The 25,992-nt window shown below is 45.2% G+C and overlaps 1 protein-coding gene across 3 annotated transcripts in view; it reads right to left on the bottom strand.

The window, feature by feature from the left end:
* Positions 1–2,687: 2,687 nt before the first annotated feature.
* Positions 2,688–25,992, bottom strand: part of TMC5 (transmembrane channel like 5) — a 57,442-nt gene continuing 34,137 nt past the window's right edge. For all 3 annotated transcript variants that reach the window (XM_075010503.1, XM_075010506.1, XM_075010505.1), the window contains 12 exons: positions 25,343–25,506; positions 24,404–24,482; positions 23,741–23,838; positions 23,304–23,399; positions 19,972–20,047; positions 18,938–19,071; positions 18,153–18,326; positions 15,946–16,024; positions 13,194–13,292; positions 9,344–9,457; positions 8,962–9,004; positions 2,688–3,710 (listed from right to left, as the gene is read on the bottom strand). In XM_075010503.1, the coding sequence (XP_074866604.1) occupies positions 3,601–3,710; positions 8,962–9,004; positions 9,344–9,457; positions 13,194–13,292; positions 15,946–16,024; positions 18,153–18,326; positions 18,938–19,071; positions 19,972–20,047; positions 23,304–23,399; positions 23,741–23,838; positions 24,404–24,482; positions 25,343–25,506 (1,266 nt within the window). In that variant the 3' untranslated portion in view covers positions 2,688–3,600. The remainder of the gene's footprint in view (positions 3,711–8,961; positions 9,005–9,343; positions 9,458–13,193; positions 13,293–15,945; positions 16,025–18,152; positions 18,327–18,937; positions 19,072–19,971; positions 20,048–23,303; positions 23,400–23,740; positions 23,839–24,403; positions 24,483–25,342; positions 25,507–25,992) is intronic.

Below are 25,992 nucleotides of genomic sequence, written 5' to 3'. Positions count from 1 at the left end.
AGTGAATTCATATCTAAATAGCCAATGATTTGAAACGTTGAATAACTCCCCCTTTAATATGTGAAGTGAATTGTGGGATACAATAGTGTATCTGTGTTTAGAGGGTTTCGCTAATAAAGTCTTGATTTTAAAAAGGAAAAGGGAACTTGTGACATTCCTGCTGTGAAGGACTATGTGCGTTAAGAATGAAAACTGAAATTAAACATGATGTAAAATTGGCATAATTAAAGTGGGTTCAGGAGTGAAAGTCAGGAAGATAACACTACAGACACACACACGTGAAGTGTAAGGAAATAGAATATGTGAAAAGTTTGTGAACGGCCTGCAGTAAACATGTATTGCATTACAAATCATGGTGTCTGTGCTTTTCTTAAAAAGAGGGTTACAAAAAAGTATGGTTTGATGTTATTTATTAAAGACCATTTTGTATTCATGTGCATTGCAGGTCTTGAATTATTTTTTTCACCAAATTTGGAAAAAAGGGCTCTTCTTGCTATTTTGTTTGCTGACCCCTTGAATAGGGAGTAAAAAACAAAAAACACCATCCATTGCTGGACCAGCTGGGCTGAGTTTGCTCCACAGGTTTGGTACTTTCTCCCTGGACTTTTGCAGGCTCTCTCTCTCTAGCTACATTCATCTCTCTTGAACCACCTGTCAGCTGCCTTGGTTTTCCAACCAACAGTCTTTGCATCTCATACTGTAGCAGCTGCCACCTACTTTTTGTACCCTTGGCCAAAGCTCTGCTCCTTTCCAGCCATGTCCTAGACTTTGCCATTAGCCCTCGCCATAGTGTTGTGTCTTTCAATAACTACCCCAGCACCTCCTTGACCTGAAACAATTTTTGTTACCCTTGTGCCATGCAGACCATGCCTTCCAGCTCTTCTCAAAGCCCCATTCTTTTGAATAACCTTCAAGTGCTGACCCTACTTCTGCTCAGTGTTCCCTTAGGCAGCCACTCATGAGCAATTCAGGTGCCACCGAGCTGATTTAGTTGCAGTGTGTCCACAGCCAGCAGCATGTGTTTCTACGGGTGGTGCATATCTGCACATGCCCAAGAGGGAACCTTGCTCTTGATTGCTCCTCTACTGCAAAACAAAGCCTAGATTTAAAATTCGTATGCATCAGGCCCCAGCACCGCATGTACACTAACAAGACAACACTGTCTTTGGGAAATTCTGGTATAGACGTAGCCTAACTAATTTGGCCACAAAAAGACTTTTGGACTTGGGATATATTGACAAAATGCATACCTGCTGGTGGAGGGAGGGGACAGGTTTCACAGTGAACAGTTGCCACACAGTGCTCAAAAGTCGATTTAAAAAAGAGTTAGTTTTTAAGATACCTTTTATTTTACAAGGAACAAAAATATCAGACAAAATTATCTCAACGAACAACTAATGTCCTAATGATAATTATAGGGTTGCTAGCCATCTTCCTAAGCATAAAAATCAGGTACAAGCCCAAAACAAAACATCAATAACAGCTGAAAGAAGGATGGTTCATGTTTTGTACAAAAGTAGAAAGGACAATATTGTTCAAAAAGCACCGGCCTTCTTTAAGGTTTAAAAAACACTTGTATGAAAAAGGAATGCAAAACTAATTAGCTATTTTTAAATTGTGTGTTTTTATAAATTTTGTTTTTACAGAAAACTACTGGGAAGTAAAAAGTGGCATTTGAGAGTTTATTAAATGAGAAGAATGTGTTTGAATCTTTTGATCACAAATCCTCTTCATATTATGAATGATGCTGGAGAGTTGGAGCCTCATATCAAGCGCAGCATCACATGATTACTCTGAACACAACTCATACAGAAACAATCTGAATCGACTGTTTTGGCACGAGTCGTGTAACCACCAATATACTACTATGAATGCTTTTAATAGCTTAGTATTTTTGATACACATGATTTCATATTTAATATTTTAGAAGGAAAAATGTTGGTATTAGAATTTTTTCCACAAACACCTATGCACATCACATGGACCACCAGTGTTCTGTAGAACATAGTTTGGGAAATGCTAGTCTATACTTACCGGAGGATCTACTGGTCAGGGTTGATCTTCTGGGGTTCGATTAGCACACATAGTGGAGATGCACTAAAACAAGCCATCAGGGCTCGACAGGCAACAATGGTACTCTTCATTCTTGCAGGGAGTAAGGGAAGTCGACCGGAGAGTTTCTCTGTGAGGTTCGCCTGGTAAGTCAGTCTTAGATACATTGATTCCCACTACACCATTGTCGTGGCTGGAATTGCATATCTTACTAGACAGACTTTCAGGTCTAATGTAGATATGACCCTACATTGTGTAAACCTTATCCTCTTCCCACAGCCTCAGCTGTTGCATCTCTCCAGCCGTAGGTGAGATTGTAAACTCCTTGAGGCAGCAATCTGCCTTTTTTCCCCTAAAGCCTTAGGTACACTCATGGTATTGTATCGGGTAGGAAAAAAGGCAAAAAAATGTAACCCAGAGAAATGAGTTGAGAAGAGGGAACAGAGGAGGTGATGTGAAATGACAGTGACAACAGAAGAAATAATTCCCAGAGGAAAAGTTACAATAATCCCCCGGAAGGCTAATTCTTAAATTTGGAAAGCTGTTGGAAAACCAGAGGACAAAAGGAAGACTTTTAAAAGTATAGAAGAAATGAGAACCAAGGAAAGAGGAAAAAGTTAAGGTGGACAGCGTAACCAGGCTAGGGCTCTGCTGCAGGTGGCAAAGATGGCTGTAACAAAAAAAAGTCAACCTTCAGCCCAAAATTACAGGGATAAAATCCCCAACATATTCTAATGCATGCTGGAGTAGCTAGATATGAAGAGCCCTTTGCTTAGATGACATGCACCAGGTGGCAGCTGGAATTGCCACAAATGTGAAGAAAAAGCCTGCAGCGGCAGTTGGTGTAAGTGGTAAAATCTGCAGCTGTGGAGTCATAATACACACCATAAAGAACTTGGATTACAAGATTAAGTTTATTGCATTATAGCCATTCCAAAATGATACTTTAACCTTTGTCAAGAAAGGTTAAAAGATGAGTAATCCTAATTGTGAAGAGAGACAGACAGACTGATAGCTATAGGGTTCACACCATTTTATAATTACCACTCTGCCTCACTATTTACTTTAATAACTAGTTTTAAATAGGCTAGAATCCTATTTTATAAATATTTCATCTTTGTTTTAAAAAATATGCCTGAGAACAGCCAGATCAAAGCAAGTCAGATACAAGGATACCATCAACAGCTGCAGAATCTGCATTTGCCAATAGGCACAAGTTACATTGCTATAATAAAAAAAGGTTCCTCCCTAACCTGGCAAATGGTGGTTCATTTGCTTTATTTCAGCAAAGTTCACAGCACAGGCTAAAGAAGTCTACTCTGATCAAGCCTTCACTTTTTAAAAAATAAAATATATCCTGAAATTACAACATTTAAACTGCCATTGATAAAATGCATTGTTGGGTAAGTGTTTGCTTTAATATTTTCCCTCATGCTCTTATTTGAAAAAGTTAATAATTTCCAATGGGTTTCCAGAGAAAAGTGCAAAACAGTGAAGTTCTACTAGAAATACGTCCAGCCATTAGCATGCAGAGTTGCTTCATACAGTTCATGGTCTGAAGAACTCGTCTTCATCGTCCATTTCCCACTGAGCCTGTTGTCTGGCTCTCAGATCCAATGCCAGAGTCTCAGAAATCCCTAGTCGCTGACCTCCCGCATCTGCTTTTAGCAAAGGATGTAGATTGACTTAGCAAGTGAACATATAGCAGTGTGAACCTGCCTCTTGTAAGAAAGTGCCTATGCTGTTGAATTATGCCACCTCTCAAGTACAACGAGTGAAAGATACATGTGTGCAAGCCAGATCAAGCTTATGTGCACGATTCGATGGCTGTCTTGCTTCTGGCTGCATGAAGGTTCTAGGCCAACATACATACTTTATAACCCTCTTCAAAACAAATGCTAAGTGGAGTCCACCCCTTAATGTGTTAGTGTACCCCCACCCCACAGGCCTGCTTCCCTAACAGGACATGGGAGTTTTATTTGTTTTAAGGAATTCGCTTTTCAGGTACACAGACGCCTGCTGCCAAGTTTCCAAAGGAGCCACTGAGTTTAACACAGCTTGGGCCTGATTTTCAGAGGCAGTTTAGGGATTTGTGGAGCCCTGACCCAGACCAAGCAAGGGTCCTCCCTGCTCCTTTCACCTGCCGTTCCCTTTTCCCCTCTTCTTCGAGCACTCCTGCTGGGGAAATGGGTTTAGGGCACAGAAGTTTCCCCTGCTCTCCAACAAGTAAGCTGGGGGGGTGGTCCCCCAGTTGACAGGGTGACCACCTGTCCCATACTGGGCGAGATGGTCCTGTACTTGGGATGCCAAAAAGGCGTCCCAACATTTTTAAAAAGGGATTAACTGTCCCATATTTGAGCTGTTCCCTGGCTGACTGGCAGGATTCACTTCCCCAAGCCTCAGGGACGTATGGGAGCGTGGGTGGCTGCCACATCCCTGCTGCTTCCCTGGGGCTCCTGGGGATCACGGGCAGCTGCTGCTTCCGGGGAGCACTGGGGTCTGCCACTTCCCTGGGGCTTCCGGGAAGCATTGGCAGCTGGTGCCTCCTTCCCAGCTCCCTGGGGCTTGCTGGAGCCGGGAGGAGCTGCCCTTCCTGCCCATATCTCCCTGTCCTGTATTTGGGACAGGCAGATATAGCGGCCCTACCAATTGATGCCCAGGGCACAGCCCCTGTTGGCTAATCCAAACACTGTACACAGCTCCCAGTAGAGCTAGGGCTGTGCTTCAGTGGAGCCTCGGCTGTCTAGCCGAGCATTTAAAAACAGGCTGTAAGGACACTGCCTTTTCCTGTAGCCACAGTGTTAGGCCTAAAAGTCTTTTTCTGCAGCCGTAAGAGGAGAGCAGCAGCTGCCAGTGGCTAAGAAAGAGGAAATCAACCGCCTCACATTCACTCTAAATCACACGAAAATAATGTAATACTGGACTATTGAGATCTTGTCTTCATAGCACACACCATCACCAGATTAAGAAACAGATTTTAGGATGATTGAAGAAAACTCAGTTTGATAGCAAGGACTCACTTTTTTTTTTTTTTTTTTTTTTACTGCTTTGTATGTATGGTCCCCACTTCTCTAATGTTACCTATACGACCTGTCTGGTTCTTTGTTTCTATCTGTTGCATAACTAATTTTGCTAGATGTAAATTAATGCAGGGAGTGGGGACTGATGGATTAGAGTATTTTGTTACACTCTGTTAGGAGGGGTTAGTAAAATGATTGGTTACAGTATAGCTAAGCAGGACACAAAAGTGTCACTATAAAAACTGGAAGTACTTGGGAATCACCTCCAGGACCCAGCCCCAAGATCAGGGCTGCCAGGCCTCAACACCCTACCAAAGATGCTCCTTAGAATCTGGAGTCCCCCACAGGACCTGATCCTGAGTGGCCATAAAAAGAAGTTCATCTGCTTTATTGGAAGTAGTAAGCCCCAGCTGTTTAACGAGGAGGGCTTTAAACTAGATTTGTCGGGGGAAGGTGACACAAGCCTGGAGGTAAGTGGGGAAGGAGGAAGGATCAATCAAGTGGGTTTCCTGGGTGAAGAGGAGAAAGTGGGCCAATCGGCCCCTTCTCTAAGATGCTTGTACACTAATGCCAGAAGCCTGGGGAACAAACAGGAAGAATTAGAGGCCCAGGCACAGTCACACAAGTATGAGGTGGTTGGAATGACAGACTTGGTGGGACGATTTGCATAACTGGACCACAGTCATGGAAGGTTATAAATTGCTTAGGAAGGACAGACAGGGGAGAAAAGGAGGAGGGGTTGTGCTCTATGTGAGGGAGCAATATGATTGCTCAGAGCTCCAGTATGAAGAAGGAGAAAATCCAGTTGAGTGTCTTTGGGGTAAGCTTAGAGGTGGAAGTAACAGAGGTGATGTTGTAGTTGGTGTCTGTTATAGGCCGCCAGATCAGGGAGAAGAGATAGATTAGGCTTTCTTCAGGCAGCTTAGTGAAGCTTCCACATCACAGACCCTGGTTCTCATGGGAGACTTTAATCATCCAGACATTTGTTGAGAGACCAACACATCAGTACACAGACAATCCAGGAAGTTTTTGGAGACTACTGGGGATAACTTCTTGGTACAAGTGCTGAAGGAACTGACCAGGGGCTGTGCGCAACTTGACCTGTTGCTCACAAACAGGGAAGAACTAGTAGAAGAAATAGAAGTGGGAGGGAACCTGGGCTGCAGCAACCATGAGATTGTAGATTTCAGGATCCGGACGAAAGGAAGGAGGGTGACCAGTAACATACAGACCCTTGATTTCAGAAAAGCAGACTTTGACTCCCTAAGAGACCAGATGAGCAGGATCCCTTGGGAAATGAAGATGAAGGGGAAAAGAGTTGAAGAGAACTGGAAGTATTTTAAAGAAGTCTTACTGAAGGCACAGAAACAAACAATCCCGCTGCGTAGTAAGAAATGCAAAAATGGTAGGCAACCAGCTTGGCTTAACAGGGAAATCCTTAGTCAGCTTAAATTCAAAAAGGATGCATACAAGAAAGGGAAACGTGGACAGTTGACTAAGAAGGAGTATAAACATACGGCTGGAGAATGCCGGGCAGTAATCAGGAAAGCGAAAGCACAATTGGAACTGCAGCTGGCAAGGGATGTGAAGAATAACAAGGAGGGTTTCTACAGGCATGTGAACAATAAACAGGTTATCAGAGAAGGTGTGGGGCCATTACTGGATGAGGGAGGTAACCTAGTGACAGATGATGCAGGGAAAGCTGAAGTACTCAATCGTTGTTTTTGCCTCAGTCTTCACGGGCAAAGTCAACTTCCCAATGATGGTCCTAGATGATGCAGTATGGGAAGGTGGAGGGCAGCCATCTGTGGAAAAGGAACAAGTTCTGAGCTATCTAGAAAAACTAGATGTGCACAAGTCCATGGGTCTGGATTTAATGCACCCCAGGGTACTGAGGGAATTGGCAGAGGTCATTGCTGAACCTTTGGCCATTATCCTTGAAGAGTCTTGGAGATCGGGGAAGATACCGGATGACTGGAAGAAGGCAAACGTAGTGCCCATCTTTAAAAAAGGAAAGAAGCACAATCCAGGGAACTATAGACCCGTCAGCCTTACCTCAATCCCTGGGAAAATAATGGAGGGAATCCTCAAGGAATCCATTTTGAAGCACTTGGAAGAGGGGAAAGTGATCAAAAGTAGCCAACATGGATTCACCAGGGGCAAGTCCTGCCTCACTAATCTGATTAGCTTCTATGACGAGGTAACAAGCTCCGTGGACATGGGGAAGTCAGTGGATGTGATATACCTTGACTTCAGCAAGGCTTTTGATATGGTCTCCCACAACATTCTTGTCCATAAGTTAAGGAAGTATGGATTGGATCCTTGGACTATAAGATGGATAGAAAGCTGGCTTGATGGTCGGGGCCAATGGGTAGTGGTCAATGGCTCGATATCTGGATGGCGGTCTGTTTCAAGCAGAGTGCCGCAAGGCTCGGTTCTGGGGCCACTGTTATTGAACATCTTTATTAATGACCTGGATGAGGGACTGGGTTGCACCCTCAGCAAGTTTGCGGATGACACAAAACTAGGGGGAGAGGTAGATATGTTGGAGGGTAGAGAGAGAATCCAGAGTGACCCGGATAAATTGGAGGATTGGGCCAAAAGAAATCTGATGTGGTTCAATAAGGAGAAGTGCAGAGTCCTACACCTGGGGCAGAAGAATCCCAAACATTGCTAACAGGCTGGCGACCGACTGGCTCAGCAGCAGTACGATGGAAAGGGACCTAGGGGTTATGGTGGATGAAAGGCTGGATATGAGTAAACAGTGTGCCCTTGTAGCCAAGAAAGCTAATGGCATACTGGGGTGCATTAGGAGGAGCATTTCGAGCAGATCTAGAGAAGTAGTTATTCTTCTTTATTCGGCACTGGTGAGGCCACATCTGGAATATTGTGTCCAGTTTTGGGCCCCCCAGTATAACAAGGATGTGGATTGCTAGAGCAGGTTCAGCGAAGGGCAACAAAAACGATTAAGGGTCTGGAGCACAAGACCTATGAGGATAGGCTGAGGGATTTGGGCTTGTTTAGTTTACAGAAGAGAAGACTTAGAGGTGATTTAATAGCAGCCTTCAACTTCCTGAAGGGGAGCTCTAAAAAGGAGGGTGAGAACCTGTTCTCAGTGGTGTCAGATGGCAGAACAAGGAGTAATGGTCAGAAGTTGAAGAGGGAAAGGTGTAGGTTGGATATTAGGAAAAACTTCTTCACCAGGTGGGTGGTGAAGCATTGGAATGCATTGCCTAGAGAGGTGGTGGATTCTCCATCCCTTGCGGTTTTTAAGTCCTGGCTGGACAAGGTCCTGGCTGGGATGACTTAGTACGGGTTGATCCTGCTTGTAGCAGGGGGCTGGACTAGATGACCTCCTGAGGTCCCTTCCAGCCCTATGATTCTGTGATTCTATGTGCATTACTGTTAATAAAGACAAATTAGGGTATTACTGTGTAAGGCTCTTTCAATGGTAAAAGACCTCAGATGTCCTGAGCCCATAGAAAGGTGAGGGTGGCTGTCTAAATTGACAGGGTTGTGCGTGAACCCTAAGAACAGAGTTGGAATGGATGCTCTCTAGAATGTAAAGTTGCATCTGAGCCCTAGGAATGAATGGGGTAAAAGGTTGGTAACTAAATTAATAAGGTTATGCCCTGAGTCTTAGGAAATGAGTTAAGATGGGCTCCTCATGAGTGCATAACAGAATTGTGTGTGGGTCACCAGGCACGAGAAACCAACATCTGCTTCTGAATATTTTGGCTCTAATGGCTACATCTGATTATTTGTTCCTGCCCTTCAACAGAAGGCAGATTTCTGTAGCCAGTAAGATACTTTGACCTTTGCATTTCAAAATCTAACTAAGCTGAACATCTGCAAGCTGTTTTCTGTGTGTTGAGAGCTTACTGCTTACCAGGAGAATGGACAATCCTTTCTGATATCCCAGCGGAGGAGGACTGAAAACAAAATTGATAGTAAAAAAATCAGAATATTTATTTCCATGTTTTCCCACCAATATGCCTGTTATCTTTTGTGCAAAGCAGGAGTTTGCTCACTTAAACATATCTTTTGCTTCTGACAATCTCATGTGACTTTGTGATGAATGGGCAGGGTTTTTTCTGACAGCTTCACTTGATACATTTTTATACTAGAAGCAGTTTTTGATGTTTGGGGGGGGCGGGATCACGGTGCCTGCAAACTGAGGAGGTCCTATTGTCACAATAGCCAAACGAAAACTCCTATCTTCCATACAATTACCCTGTAGATACAGTCTCTTCTTGGTTGGTTTATCATACCTCAGCATAGAAGTCACTTCCATTTCTCCCAAATGGTCTTTCCAAGGAGGATGTCAATGACAAAGGTATTTGCAGAACAGCTGGTTTAGATGGCTGGTTCGAAGATGAACTCCTCTGGGGAAGAGAGCATGTCAGACGAGCATGAACGTAAATACCCACAACTGTAGCTGTTCTGTGGATATTCCCAAGCACATAAATGCCATTTCTCAGGCATGGTCTATGCTAGGCAGGTAAGTTGATTGCAGATATGCAATTCTAGCTAAGTCTATTCTAGGTAAGCAATTGCTATATTTGGAATCAACTTACCTGGATGTCTTCATAGAGGGAGGGAGATGGGAGAAAGTCAGCCATCAATCTACCTTATTCCTGGCAATACTGAGGAGTACAGGGGTCAACAGCCGACCCCCCACCCCCCCGATAGAGACACTTGAAATCGAATTCGCAGGCACATGAAACCTAACTCTGGAAGATTGATCCCCCCGGGTCAATCTTCCCCATAGTCTAGATGTACCCTTGGTGTTCTGTTCCCTGCTAGCTTCACCAGCAGTGCGTTCCAGTACCTACATTGGAAAGGGAGGCTAGTTAGGTCACTGGCAAATGCATGCTTGAGAAGCAATTACATTTTGCCTAGCTGTTACGGATGGCTATCTACTCCCACCTTCATTTCAGAACTGCTCTCATAGGCAGATGTCCTGGCACCCATCTGTGCTCATTCACTATTGTTGCTCAGTTAACCCTAGAGTGCACACATTTATCTCAAGCAGAGAGCACTAACTCACAGCCAGTCACCACAGGATTTTAACAGAGCCCCTTCTTAGATTTCTACATGTCCTGGGTTCAGCTTGGCTGGAAATTCTAGGAGAATTAGCATCAGAGATATGATTAAAAACAAAACCCTACATCCTCCACGTCTCCAAAAGGCCTTAGCTTCAATTTGACTTTGGCACGTCACCTACTTTTGTTCTCATCCAAAGAGGCTCACCCAGCTCCTGGCTTACCCGAGGCACCCCGGCTGGCAGAGAAAGGTTTGCATGACGGTATTGGGTGTTCTTGCCTTCAGAGCTGATGCAGAGAGCACACACCTACATGAGGAGAGTGGCCCTGGGCAGTAGAAGGCTGGGCCTCCCCCTCATATACATGAATGACAAAGAACGTGTGAGCGCACGTTAAGTGTGCTTCTGTCAGGGGCAGGGCCGCCCAGCTTAAGCAGATGTACATGTTTTCAGAAGGTCCAAAATCAACAATGGTTGCGGAAGAGCACCTCACACAAGCTTGGCGCTTTCCTCTCGCTCCCTGGTCATCAGGGAAAGGGAAAGAAGAGCAGCAGCATCTCAGCACATGTGGCAGTGGCCCACCCCATCCCCAAATGGTGCCCTTGCCCTACACTCGCCCTCGCCCTAACCTCTCCACACTGCAGCCCTGCCTCCTGCATGCCACACCCCTCTAGTCCCCGGCCCAGAGCCCCACGCCCCGGTTCTGACTTCTCTACACACCTCCACCCTCTGCCTTGAGCCCCCACTCCTGCATCCCCCACAACCCAGCCATGACTCTATACCCCCAACATCCCCAGTCCCCTGCCCTGTGCCCCCAGGCCTGAGTCCTGCACTCACCACATACTCCAGCCCTCTGCCTGAGCCCCTCCTCACATCCCCAACACTGACTTCTGGACGCTACACCCCTCACCCCCTGCCCCAAGCCTCCCATACGCTTAAGCTCCTGCATCCGTTCACCTTTGCCCTGAGCCCTCGACTCACACTCTAATCCCCTGCTCTGAGGCCCCACCCTGCAATTGCTTAGGTACCGTCATATCACACCCCGCTCATCTTCTTGCCTATGGTCCCACTCAACTTTCACCGCTGCTTGTAGTTCAGGTTTTCTGCACCTTCTCATTTTTGCTGCTCTCCTCTGGGCTCTCCCCAGTTTGCCCACATCCTTCTCCAAATGTATCCGGGTTTTGTCACCCCCGTACTCCAGCTGAGGCCTCCCCAGTGCCAAACACAGCAGAGTAACTACATCCCACGTCTTGCATACAACACTCCTGTTAACGTGCTCAGTAAGTGCATTAGCCCTTTCTGCAGCTGTGTCACATTGTTGGCTCATATTCCGTTTGGGATCTCCTACAACTCGCAGCACAGCCAAGTAGCTCCCATTTTTCACTAGGGCAAACTGATCTTTTCCTTCCTAGATGTAATACTTACCACTTGCCTTTACTGGAGTTAATCAGTTGACTTCAAACACATTCTGCAGTTTAATTGGGGTCATTTTAAACTCTAATCCTGTCTGCCAAAGTGCTTTGAGCTCATTACCTCAGGGACAGGCCCCTCCATCTGGCCTGAAGATGACGTGAATAGACCTGCTCAGGCAGGCCCGGCCTCTTTTTTCAAGAATTGATGCAACAGGGTTTTATTTGGCTCTTTCTCCATCTTGTGGACATAACACAAGTGCTGCTGGGCATGCACTGTACAAAGCCTTTTGTTAAATCAGCTCAAAGGCAGGAGAATCTCATAACTCCCAATTTGCAGATATGGGAACCGAGGCATGGATGGAAAATTACCTGCCCAAAACCACCCAGAAAGTCAGGAACAGAGTTTGGATCTCAGCTCCAAGTCCCTGGCTCTTTACCACTATACTGTTCTGGTGGTCTGTCTCCTGTTTGGATTGGCATATTTGGCCCTCGCGTTACGCTGACCGTTCAATCAGTTGCCATAAAATCTTTTATTGCTTTTTATACAAATAATTAAGTGGAAAAGAAGAGCTCTGTGCCTTGTAAAGGCAAGACAGATCTCAGAGCTCAGGCAGCTGCTTTGGAAGCTGTAGCAAATAGCCTACTCTGTCTATGCTGCTTGAGAAATAGAAACCACTGAGCTTCCCGACAGAAAAAGAATTTATTTCCTTCTTTTTGTCTTTGGACTCTTTTCCTTCGTTTGCTCTTTTACTATTTTTTTTTTTTTAGCTTGCTTCCCTTTCTTTCTGGCGGCTTTGTGGGGTGTGATGTAGGAACGGGGGAAATCTGTAAAGAAAGGCAGAATGACTGTAACAGAGAAGCAAGTGATCTTAGCATTAAAGAGCCCAGAAGAGTGAGTTTTGAAGGTAGGGGGAGAATACAGCAGATGATTAACCAGCACATAAGACCAGCTGAATGGCAGAAGGAAATTAGACAAGAATATTCCATCTTATTTTAGAGCTCCGTCCATCTATCCCCACAAGATACCGAGTGACAATACACAACCAGCAGAATGTAGGACAGAAGCTTATGAACAACTCACACAGCCGGGTCTATTCCAGAAATGGACTCGTACCTTAGTGCTGTCTAGGCTAGGAACAAGATCCTTTTTCCAAGTCAAATGAGCTCAACTGAGCTCACGTAAAGATCGAAAACCTCCCTTTGGGCTAATCTTGACCTGCTAATTTCAAGGCAAAAGATATTAACAGCTACCTGTGTTCACGTTAAATGGGGTTTTCTATGGAGTGATAAGCTCCTTTGACATAGCTCAGTTTTGGCTGAAGGGGAAAGCACCTTTTCAAGTACTCTACAGGAGGCCTAAGAGTAGCTGAACCTTTGTGGCTGTCACAACACACCTGCGTTAGGAAGCTTTTCCTATGGCTTTATAAACACCACCAGGGAAGTTGTCTTTACTTGAGATTTTTATCTTAGGCTGATCCCATGAGTAAGCTACAGCCAGGAACAAATGCACTGACGTCCAAACCAGCTTCAGCAGAGATGTTAACTAAAGTGGGCAGCTCCCAAAATGGTGATCGATTTATAAAGTCACCAGTTTGTAGCTAAGGCCAGAAGAGGACACTGCACTTGCTCATCTAAAGAATGCGAACAGCACGGAAAAACCCACACCTTTGAACTGACCACTTGTTGTCCTCTTTTTCGTGCATCTTGTTTTGATGTTTGCAGTGCCCGTAGTTTATTAAGTAAAAATATTTTATCCTTTCCTTCCTATAACAGAGAAAAAAAATGAATGTTATTAATGTGAATGCACACATTCTTCCTAATGCACTTGCAGGTTTGTGTATGCGGAGAAATTGCCAGGATAGCAGTTACAATCAAAGTGGAATAATAGTGGAATAAAAATCCAAAATCTCATGCCCACACAAAAGAGTTATACTGGCACAGCTATAACAGAAATTGACTGGTATATGTATAGCAAAATAATTTCCCAGAGAGACAGCAAACAGAAGATATTTTAATTCCATTAGCCAAAACTCTTATCTCTAGGTTGGCTATATCCTCGAAGGTTTACTGAGGATGCAGGGAGAGAAACAGCCTGAAACATTAGCTTGACCAAAGCCAGCTAAGAGGATGCAGAAGAGGGAGTTGTTATGCACAGTTATATTCTTGAATTCTGCAGGAAGCTCACAAATCAGACTACATAGCTACCCTGCACTTGGGCAGAGGGAGGAGGGCAAGAGAGAGGAGATAAAATCTTGTCCTCCACTGCAGGCAGGCAGACTGGAAGTCTGTGGCACAGCCCCACACAGTGACTACTCTCGCCAAGAGGTTGGATCCTTCTGACCCATATGGGTTCTTGTGGCCACTAGAGCAGAGCCAGTGGTGCCTGTGTATCAGTACATTCAGATCCAGCATGGAGCCCAGACAATTCTTATGCTTCCGCCCAAGGAGTATACACAGGACGTTCGCCAACTGCTGAAATTTCACCTACGACAAGAACCAACCAGACTTTATATGCAGAAAAAAGGTCCCACTCTCCATATTCTCAGAAAGCGAGTCAGCTCTGGCAGTCCCTGTCCCCTCCCTAGCAAGCCAGCTAGCCCCCAGACTAGCCCAACCCTGATTAGCCAAAGGTCTTGGGACCCAAAACTTTCAGACAACCCAAGGTGCTACTCTAAGGCTACGTCTCCACCACCAAGTTTTGTTGCCAAAATACTGCCTTTTGGCAAGAAAAAAAACCAGTGTGACCTTTAACAGCGCAATGTGACTTTGGTTGGGGAAAATGCCCATTTTCAGCAACAAAAGACTTCCACTCCTAACAAGAGACTTTTCTCTTTACCCCTTCTTTGATCAGGCCCAATGGCTGGGCACCATGTCACCATTCAGGCCCCATGCCACTGGTGTGCTGCCTTGGGCCCCAGCCACCAGCCAGGCCCTGTGCCACCAGCATGCTGCCTCGGGCCCCACACACCGGCTGAGCCCTATGCCACCAGCGTGCCACCTCGGGCCCCACCCACTGGCCCGGTGTCATCAGTGGGCCATGTTCAGCCCAGCAAACTCTTTAGCCTGGCCTGACCGTTATTGTCAACAAGCCAGTGCAGACACTGTTATCTGATTTGTCAAGAAAATTGGCTTCTGCCAGTCTCCTACAAGTCCTGCCCTGATGGCCATGCTCAGTGTTTCACTCTCTGCTGCTTGGCAGGCTTGTGACGCTCCCCTTTCAAAGCTCTGGGAAGTACCTGATAACTGAGGTCCTGCTCGTTTCCTAAACAGAGCAGCTCGAGTTCATTGGAATGCTCCTCTTCTGCTATTCACTGGGAACACAGCAGCCGGCAGACTGCTGCTACAGCGGGAGCGGGACAGACTGCTGAGCTATTTTGATGTTCCTCAGCAGGGAGATCTCACAGAACTACCCATGAGGCCACATCCAGCAACTGAGGAGGCTGTGGGGGAACTGAGGGAATAGTATCCACAGTGCAATGCTCACGCTGTTGATGATGGTGCCCCCAACATGGACGTGATCGATAGACAGAGGATACAAGCGCGAACACCCTGTGGCTGTTTTTCTTTTGTCCACTTTTGGGTGTCCACGTAAGTTTTGTCAACAAAACCTGGTAGTGAAGCCACCCCCGAGTCTGTCTTCATTGTCACAAAAGCCTTTGGGGTGCTGCATTTCAGACCCCTCCTCGCACAAACCGTAACAATAATATTTATGAAAGTAAAACCAATAATACTTTTATTTTCACAAGGAAAATAAAGCAACTGCCCTCCAGTGTTTTATTACAACATCCAGGCACTACTGTCCTCTTAGGCATTAGCGTTAGTGGGGTTGGCGTTTGCACAGAGAAGATCACATGCACCAATGCAACTTCTGTCGATTTTGAAAACAAATCTAATAAACGTTCACAGAAGCCACATCAGACTAGTTCCGTCAAGTGCCATATCCTTACGCTTAGTTATGGCAAACATCTGACCCCCTCACCTATGTGGAAAACCAACCACATCTTTGTTTCTAATTAATGCATCTGACCTGTGTTCCCTCTAATTTTTTCCATCTATATGTGAAATGCATTTTGTAATGTGCACCTAGGCACACGTGGATGTGCACCAACAGTAGAAACATACGTTGCCAGCTGCGGGTGCTCTGCTCATCAGCTGGATGGCATTTCAATCTCTCCTGGGTGGCCACCCAAGTGCATAGCTTATTAAAAACAAGATATGACCAATGGTGCGCTGCCCAGGAGAATCTTAAACTGCACACAGGATTCATTAGTCAAGTGCATTCAGTGTATCCCTCTTCTCATTTGTGCCAAAATGGAAACCGCGTGCGTGTAAGTGTCATACGCAAGAGATGTAAGGAAACCAGCTACCATGATTGCTGCCCATTTTTTAAAATACAAAACCTGAAAAACAAACTTACGTTAATAATTTGCTCATGCAGCAGTCTGACCATCGTCTTTCTTCCTTCTATTATCTGCCAGTAAAGATACGTGATAATTCTGAAAGGAAAAGAAAGTTCAACACACAAGTAATTATATTCAGATGATACGTCTCTTCCAAATCACCGCCAAACAAGAAAAGCATTTGCTGGTTTCACACCATGATGAATTAGAAATAACATGCTGTATTGACATAAGAAGATCTTACCTCCCACCTCTTGTCTCGCTAATGAATAAGGGTGGGTAAATAATAAATGGATCAGAAGTTCTGTTGAGAAAGACCCAAAGCTGCATGGACTCTTAGACAAATACAATGCAAGGCAGAGCAACACGAGAGGATTTTTTTTTTTTTAGTTCTAGACAGGAATCCATTGTTTTCAACCAACCTTGTACTACTTGTTGGCACTGTCCCTCCCCTTCCCCTGCCAATAATGAACCTTAGTAACTCTCACTCAGAGGCAAGTCAGGATTCCACTGGAATCTCTTGGGCTGCAGCCACACTAGCCACTCCTTTCGGAGGGGCTATGGTAATGTGGCACTTTGGAATATGCTAAGGAGGCAGTTCCGGGAATATGCAGCACCTCATTAGCATAATGGCAGCTGCACGTGCTTCGGAAGTGCCGGTTTCGAAACACACACTGCCTGTGTAGCTGAGGGCCTTTCGAAATGACCTCAATTTCAAAGCCTCTTCTTCCCATTTGGTTTTGGGAAGAAGGGGCTTTCAAAAGCCGGGAGGGGGTTGAGCTGGAGTCGGGGGGCGGTTGAGCTGGGTAGGAGGTGGAGGGGGGTTAAGCTGGGGCCAGCCAACCATGCAGGGGGTTTGCTGGAGGGGGAGGTGCATTGAGCCAGGGCCACATGGGCAGGTTTTGTGGGGGGAAGGTTTGAGGCTCGAGTTTCAGCACCTTTGTGTAGAGATTAAAAAAAAAAAAAAGCACTGCATGTTAATATACTGGGAAAATTTCCTTGTGTAAGACCTGCTCTGTCATTTGTGCCTTTGAAAATCTACCCTCTTTACTTGTCCGTTTGCTTACCTGTGAAACAAAGAACAAACCGTCTAACACAGGATGTTCTGAGTTGCTGATACTTTTGCTTGTTTCAGAGATGGCCAACCCGTTAGGGACAAAGAGCCACAGACAGTGCCAAGAGCCACATGGATACAGAGAGCAAACAGCCGCACATGATCTATTTATTTTCATCTATCTAGAGCTATAGCTATAAGAGAGAGGTAGCTTGATAAAAATAAATCTAAATATATAATATGTGGCTCACTGCTCTCCGCCCCGCCCCCAGAGTGAGGCTCTCCCTCTTCCCCCACTCTACCTGGACGCTGGTGACTCACCAGAGCTGCCTCCACCACTGCCACCGTGCGCTTTTGCCAGCAACTGGTGGGATACGGGCGCAGAGTCGCACACAGCAATCCCAGTGCACAGCTCTGAGGAGGAGCCATGTGTACGGCACTCAGAGCCATCTGCAGCTCAAGAGCTGTGGGTTAGCCACCCCTGGCTTATTTTGTAAGTTGTACGTGCACTCCTGAGAAGAGGCTTTGTGAATCTGGATACCAATAAGAGTGTGCTAGTAGGACAGTCCCCCACAGGGCTATTGGGAGGCTTCTGCGTAGAGGTCTGAACGCCTCTGATAAAAAGCAGCAAATTGTCTTTGCTTTTCTATGCACAGGCTACAAATTCTCACCAAGTTACAATTTAGTTTTGCTCCATCAATGAAGCTTTGCAATTTATTTTCGGTTTTCATCTCCGAAAAGGAGCACGCCAGGGCGCAATTTCCAACCTCTGTCTCCACCTCTCCTACTTACACTTGTGCAGAGCTGTCCCATCCACGGAGCGAAGTGAGGTGGCCGCCCCACAGCAGCTGCCCCACCTGTCCTATGGATGGGAAGGGGAGATTTACCAGGGGCAGGTGGCCTCGCAGGACGTCACCTTCCCTCTGCCTTCCCCAGCACTCACGACGCAGAACCTGTGGGGAAGCGGGGCTCAGCAGGCCGGGAGGGCATGGCGGAGTGCCACATGGTGAATGCTGAGGAAAGGGCAGAGGGAGGCAACTTCCTGCGGCTGCCACCCACCCTGTACCCTAGGTAATGAGGGCACCAGGGTGGGAGATTAAGGGGGGGGGGGCTGTGAGCTTGCTCCACCTCCCCTCCAGCAAGGACAGCCCTGCCCTCTTGGACACTTACAGGACGAGGACGCTGAGGATGAAGAAGAAATGCACGCTTCCAATTAAGTTGTGATAAATCCACCCCACCCATTTTGAACCAGGATAACTGTCCAATGTGTGTATCCACCCAGAAAAAACATCAATTACGGAGCTCAAGCCTTGGAACGGGCCACACTGTTTTGAAGGCGTCCGCCTGGAAAAAAAAGAGGAAGTTTGTAGTTTATTATATATTTAGAAGTGCTAGTTCTTTTCTTCTGGGCCTCTGTAGCTTCACCTGTGGGTTAATTCCACCCATTGCCACACAGTTCTAGGTCTTCTCGAGAGACAGCAAGCAGTTTTTACACTAGTGACTCCTCAGCCAATAACATGGGCCCAACTGTCTATGTGAGCAGAGACATAAGACCCACACGCCCTGCGCCCCCCCACAGTGGGCAGCACTGTCTTTTAGGTGCCAATCTCTATCTAGTTACGATGAGTTAATTGCCATAGTAGAAGATGCACACATTTTGGAGTAAATTTATGAACACAAGAAACCATTGTTTTCCTCGATGCACCATGCATGCTAGTAAAAACCGCAGCACCTCATTTCCCCAACTCACTGTTATATATGAGTATTTTGTTAAGATTTTTAGTAAGAACATGAAGTGGAGAAGCCCTTAGCAGAAGCAATGATTTCAAGCCTAGAAAAACAGGAATTCTCTTTAGTAGGTATTAAAATATCTCCATCCTGTTTGGAGTTTCTAATCAGGGTGTTGTAATTCATTTTAGAGACAGTGAAGACTGAATGCTGAGGCTCTTTCCTACCTCCAGATAGTGACCCCCATTACAGACAGGACTCCCGTAAAGGAAGGGAAAAACAGCAGAAAAATGAAGAGAGTTGTCATCTGAGAAGCCCTCCAGACTTTGCGAGGTGGCTGACAATTCATCATCAGACTGACCTTTAAAAAAAGATGCACACACACAGAGACGGAATTGTGTTATATACCCTTTAAATATGTGTTCTATCAACCCCATCGTTATAAAGCCAAGTATTGCAAATGGTGAGAAAAAAACTGTATTCTGGTGCTCAGGATTTTGAAAGCCAGGCCAAGGGACACTTTACCTGAACCCAAAATGGGTTTTGATCAATGGTACAACTCTACTTTCAAGATCACAAAACATTTAATATGTGTGGAGTTTGAGAAGGACTCTGCAGAAGTAAACTTCTCCCACATGCCTCAGGCCTGGGCTATACTTAAAATTTAGATTAATCTAGTGGTGTTGCTCAGCGGTATGAAAAAAATTCACACCCAAGCCCCACTGTTAAGCTGAATTGCCCCCAATATAGATGTTGCTATGTCGCTGAAATAGTTATTCCACTAACGTAGCACTACCGCTTGGGGAGGTGGATAACCTACAAGTCAACAGAAGAACTCCTGTCAATGTAGATACATCACAACATCACAGCTGCAGTGGTGGCTCCTGTTCTGTAGACACATAAGTGTTCAAGTATTGAAAACAGTACAGTCATGCACACAACAGTTGAGCAGCTAACAATTCTGGCTGGTGTGTGTGCATATCACATCACACCAACCCACGCTCTCATTTCACTTCTTCATTCTCTCCACCTAACAAACTTTGTCCTTCACCTCTCTTTTTGGCCCCAAAAGAACTTTTTCTACAGAGGCAAGAAATAGATTCAGAAGCCTTGAATGATACTGGAAGTAATTATCCATTGTTCTGAGAAACAGCAGCTTCCACTCTGCTCCAAAAAAGCTCAGGTAAGAATGTAGTCTTTCTGAGAAGCAAGACTAGTTAGGGTTCATGGTTCTTGAAGGAGAGAATATAAAGTTCCTTACCTTTTTTACATAAAATATTATAAAAAATGATATAATCTGCATGACCGGCATTAAAGGTGCAAAGAAGATGCCAATCCTGAAAGAAAAAAAATGTAGGGGAGCAAAACCATCAAAAATGTATGAGAACTCAGTCTTCAATTTTTACAGCTTGGTGAGAAAGCAGACCATCACAGACTACATTTGGATGAAGTTCTCTCTTATAATATAGTTATATATACCAATAAAAGCACATATCTAGGATAAATTAGCCTTTTCAAAATTATATTTAATTTTGTAGTTATCTATTCTTGCAATATCACTTAGAAACTGGAAAACAATTCTCTTTCTTATTCTGTCACTCGTCAGACAGATTCCTTTCCCCTAGTACTAATACCATTTGATATCAGAAAAGTTTCAATAGCAATACTCCTTCACTAAGGCAGCTAAGACATAATATCAAACATCCAGGATGCTACTTCGACCACCTCTTACCACCCACAAGGTTGTGTCCAGAAAGAAAACTACTTTGTGTTGGTCCTTCATAAATTCAACGTTATTAGTTGTATTTCAATTTTGCAGAAAGGGGGAAATGACAAAAAAACGGGATGGGTGTGCCTAGAAGTTACAAGTTTAATAAAAGATAAGTGAAAATGTCTCTCTTACCATTGCATTAACCAAAAACTTGTAAATGTGGTCACAGTTAAGGGCAAATGCATCTGTATTCCCTTTCCATGGTTCACCAACCAAGGGACCACTCTAGGGTCCCAACTCCTAACCATAGCTTCTTTTGGGCAGTAACAGAGAGGCAGCCGTGTTAGTCTGTATGCTAACAGAACAAAACAGCAGTCACGTAGCACTTCAAAAACTAACAAAATGATTCATTAGGTGACAATAATAAAATAATAACAATAATAAATCACCTAATAAATCATTCTTAGTCGTTGAAGTGCTACATGATACCTGTTTTGTTCTCTTTTGGGCAGAGACACATGTTGCAGTCCCTCCCGACTGGCATTTTTCCAGTCTGCCCAGTCCTTTGCCTCCACAGTATTATTCATAGGTGCTGCCTTCCCTGGGGATGTGCCCCCTGCTCCACCTCAGGCCCTGCCCCCACCTGACACGTTCCCTCAAACACTCACCCCACCCCTTCCTGCCCACATACCTCTGCAGTCCCCCTTCTGCCCCCAAAGCCCTGCCTCTTCCCATCCCCGCCCCAAGCACACCCCAGCTCTTGTCCTCTCTCCCAGAGCTGCTTGCATACTGTGAAATAGCTGATTACAGTAAGCGGGAAGCACTGAGGGGAGGGGAGGGGAGCTGGTGGGCGGTAAGCACCTGCTAGTTCCCACGCCTCCCCCACAGTGAGTGCTGCAGCCCCAGACCGCTCATGAAGTCTATGGTGACAGAGAGATCGCCAGCCGTGTTAGTCTGTATTCTATCAAACCAAACCAGCAGTCATGTAGCACTTTAAAGACTAACGTAATAATTTATTAGGTGATGAGCTTTCGTAGAAGTAGGTCTCATCACCAAATAAATTATTTTATTAGTCTTTAAAGTGCTACATGAAGTCTATGGTATTCCTCGCAAGCCAGACTGCCTGGCCACGCTCTGTCAGTGCTTTGCCTTCTTGCTGAAGCTATGGTTAGTGGATTGCCAGCAATTACAGGTTACTACACAGCTCTTTATAAGCAAATGCATTTATTTTTTAGGTGAAAGCTTTATAATGAAAACATATTAAAATAATAAAAGACTCTACATGCTAATACATGCTACATACATGCTAATTAGTGTTAACATCCCCATTCCCCAGATATCATCCCCAGCTCCAACTAGGGCTCTGCTAAGAGTCAGTCCTTCCAACCCCTCAAAAGGGTTTTCCTGTGCTTACAAGTTTGTAACAGCCTTAGCTCAGAACTAGCCTACTCCGGAATAGGTTAGCCCTTCCATTGTACAGCTTGGGCCTTTGATCAAAAGACTCCGAGAAGAGGTAACCAGCACATCGCTTCAAAAGACAGAGGTTCCATCTACACTTATCAGAAGACTGACATGACAACAATCCATTTCCTGGGGTTTAATTTAGCACACCGAGTGAGACGGTGCTAAATCGGACCATTAGGGCTCCACTGTCAACCCTGGAACTCCTCGCTGTTGTGAGGAGTAAGGGAAGTCAACAGCAGAGTTTCTCCCGTTGACCTCCCGCTGTGAGGATGTCAGAAAAAAATCGATTTCTGATACATCGACCTCAGCTACACAATCCACGAAGCTGGAGCTGCAGATCCGAAATTTATTTGTCCCAGAAATGTAGCTCTGGCCTGGGTTTTAACATAAGTAGAGGTAGGGAATCTGCATTCACTTTCCCCTCAAGAGGTTATATACAATTTCAGACCACAATAATACATCAACCATTCATTTAATACAACGAAGCTACTTAAAATGTAATTCAGTGAGGTCTCCTAGGGCAATTTTCTGCCACAGCCTTATCCGTCACAAATATCACCACCAGGCTATTCCCTAAGGCCTGTGTAGGAATAGACACAAATATAGAACCATAGAATGCTACGACTGGAAGGAACTTTGCATTTGTCTTTATTAAACTTCGTTTTGTTTACTTCAGACCATTTCTCCAATTTGTCTAGATCATTTTGAATTTTGACCCAATTCTTCAAAGCAGTTGGAACCCCTCCTAGCTTGGTATCACCTGCAAACTTAATAAGCGTACTTTCTATGCCAATATCTAAATTGTTGATGAAGATATTGAACAGAACTGGTCCCAGTACAGACCCCTGCGGAACCCCACTTGTTATACTTTTCCAGCAAGATTGAGAACCATTAATAACTACTCTCTGAGTACAGTTATCCAGCCAGTTTTGCACCCATCTTATAGTAGCCCCATCTCAGTTGTATTTGCCTGCTTTATTGATAAAAAATATCATGCGAGACCATATCAAATGCCTTACTAAAGTCTAGGTATACCACATCCACTGTATCGCCCTTATCCACAAGGCTCGTTATCCTATCAAAGAAAGCTATCAGACTGGCTTGATGCGATTTGTTCTTTGCAAATCCATGCTGGCTGTTCCCTATCAGCTTACCACCTTCCAAGTGTCTGCAGATGATCTCCTTAATTACTTGTTCCATTATCTTTCCTGGCACAGAAGCTAAACTGACTGGTCTGTAGTTTCCTGAGTTGTTGTTATTCCCCTTTTTATAGATGGGCACTATATGTGCCTCTTTCCAGTCTTCTGGACTCTCTCCTGTCTCCCATGATTTTCCAAAGATGATAGCTAATGGCTCAGATACCTCCTCCATCAGCTCCCTGAATATATCGTACAGCTCTGCTGCTCCGCCTCACTTACCAGGCCAAAGTCTGTGCGTAGATTAAGTCGAAAACATTTCGTGCAATATCAAATTCTGGCACTCCAAGTGTTTTCCAACATTTAGTTCCAATGATTCTGAAATTGGCACAAAATCATTAACTGTAGAACCATCAACCCATCTTTAAGAGCAACTCCTACATACAGGCAATAATGAGTAATTGTATGCGGAACTATATTAATCTTGTATTATGCAAATATGTGCACTGTTTATCAGTTAGGCGCAAATGGAAGAATAAACATATCTGTGTTTGGCAAAATACTGATGTTTTTGAATATGCCGCATGTGTGACAGAAGCCAAAGAATGTTTTTCATTTCAGCCACGAGTTATTCTAGATAGGGTGAAGCACCCAAAATCTAAATACAAGTATAAATGACAAACTATGAATTAGGAGTGCAATCTAGAAATTGTACTCACCTTCGTACAAATTCTCCAAAGAAAGAACCAAGCAAGCAAAATATGAAGTCAACCACAATGAGACGGTAGATATCTTGGCCAACTAGGCTTTCCCAGCACTTTTGGAGAGAAAAATAAAGAGTATTTAATTCTAATAGCTTTGTCTGGTATATCAACGTTCAGAACCCGAACTAAAGCTCATTTAAACACCAACAGAAAACCCTCCAGGAGACTCTACAGTGAACAAGGGTCTGAGCCAGGTTCCCTCTCCCTCAGAAAGATGCCAACCCATCCCCCTGACATGAGGATGTAGCTCAAAAACATGCTCAGACCCAGTACAACAGAATTTATCATTGTCTTTGCCTACACAGTGAGCTCCAGCTAGTTTTGACCCAAACTAGATGAATAAGGTCATATGATTTCCCCCCATCCCAGACATTTGTTTCTCCTGGATCTAACCGAAGAATGTCGAAGGCTGCAAGTAGCCCTCTGAACTGAGGCCAATTTCATCCCAACAGTCTGTTACTGCTCATACAGCTTTTCCTCCACTGATCACATATTTCTTCCTCTCTGTTACTATATTTCTTGATGGTTAGGTAAAATATTATGAACGTAGTTTAAGGCTAACTCCTGACCTCATGTGTTATGGCAAAGATTTGTACACACAAGTGATTAAAACTTCACCTCTTTCTCTGATGTAGCCACGTCGTTAAGCCAGTAGTAGCAGAGGATTCCAATTATTGAGACTTTCAGAAGAATATTTCTGCAAAGAAATAGGAATTATATTGACTCCTGTTAAAGCGGGGAGGGGAGATGGCATTAATTGCACATCACTCTTTTCTAATGAGCTGAATTCTGTGAAGCCCCCTGTGAGTGAGAGGTCTGAAATTCCACCCAGAAGAAAGGCAGCGGTAACTGGAGATAGTCCTACACCAGGGCGCTCAGCTTTAAAAGTACCGCGTGGCTCCACTTGGCCAGCTCCAGACGACACTCTCGGAGGAGTGTCTATTTTTCCCCTCACTGGGATCTGCACCACAGGCTGAGCCAAGCCCAGGCTATCAGGAGACGCGTGGAAGCAGGGCTGGTCCAAGGGGTTTTGCCACCCTAGGCAAACAGTGCCGTTGGTGCCCCGCATTCAATAATGGGGAAGCAACAGGGGAGCTGGTGCTACTGCTCCCTGCATGGCCAGCTCTGCCTGGTTGCAGGGGAAAGAGACACTGCTTACTGCCATCTGTGCGCTGCTGTTCCCCTTCCCTGCCTCCCGGCTGAGGGAACAGCAACACAGGGGTGGATTCTCCTGCAGGCTTTACCCCCCCACTCCCACTGGCCTGTTTTTTTTTGGCGCTCCTTAAAGCCTGTTGCCCTCGGAGACCCCCTAGTTCACCTGTACAGTTGGACCAGCCCTGCATGGAGGAGAGGCAAGCAATACACTTGCCTTGACTGAGGCTGTGGCGCTGTAGTGAGCTCCACTTATGTAACGGCCAGCCCTAGGAGGAGGAGTCAGAAAGTCTTCTGAATGGAGCAGCAGCCTCAGGGACTCTACTCCTGGGCCTCACAGCAGGCAGAAAAATTGCAGCCAGCTGAGGCAGCTGGTACAGCTAATTAGAAAATGGTGCTGGGTACCTGATAACAGTGACATAGAGCTGATGTCTGGGATACTGGAACTTCTCGAGGAGCCCAAACAAGGCATAGCAGAAGGGGACGAAGAGGTTGAGGAGAGACACAGCAATGGGCAGAACTAGTGTGGCAGCCTCATTTTCCAGCTCACTTTTGTTACCTTCCAGAAGCTTGAAGGGAAAGAAAAAGGAAGCATAAGAGCATCTCCGCAGAACAGTTTGTACACTGCACTGCCTGCGTTCTCTAGGAGAGTCATGGCTCTGCTTTAACCTGCGCTGTTACACTTCCCTGTGCCAATCCTGCAGGAAGCTCTACTAGGACGGAGTCCTGTACCTACACAGGCAAGAGGTGGCACACACGGATCTGAGTGCAGTACTAGGGCCTTTGAGTGCACAAGAGGTAGGTAGGAAAAAGCATTTTCTGTCTTTTTGTTGTTTTTCTTTGTTCAGTTTGAACCTTTCTAGGACCCGATCGGTGCCAAACCAGGGAGTTTGCTGAACCACAGGAGATCAATATTGTCTAGAATCATTACCAACATTTTCACTGCTTATTGGGCTCTTACAAGACCTTTGGGGTAAATTAGAGCTAAACAACAGCCCATAATACTCAGAGTCAGCACTGGTGGCTGCAAATAAACATTATGTGATCACAGGAAT

Source organism: Carettochelys insculpta, chromosome 16 (genome assembly GCF_033958435.1).
Source record: "Carettochelys insculpta isolate YL-2023 chromosome 16, ASM3395843v1, whole genome shotgun sequence".
Classification (NCBI taxonomy): Eukaryota; Metazoa; Chordata; order Testudines; family Carettochelyidae; genus Carettochelys; species Carettochelys insculpta.
Note: the sequence above shows the minus strand (reverse complement) of the source record. Positions and strands in the feature narration are given on the sequence as shown.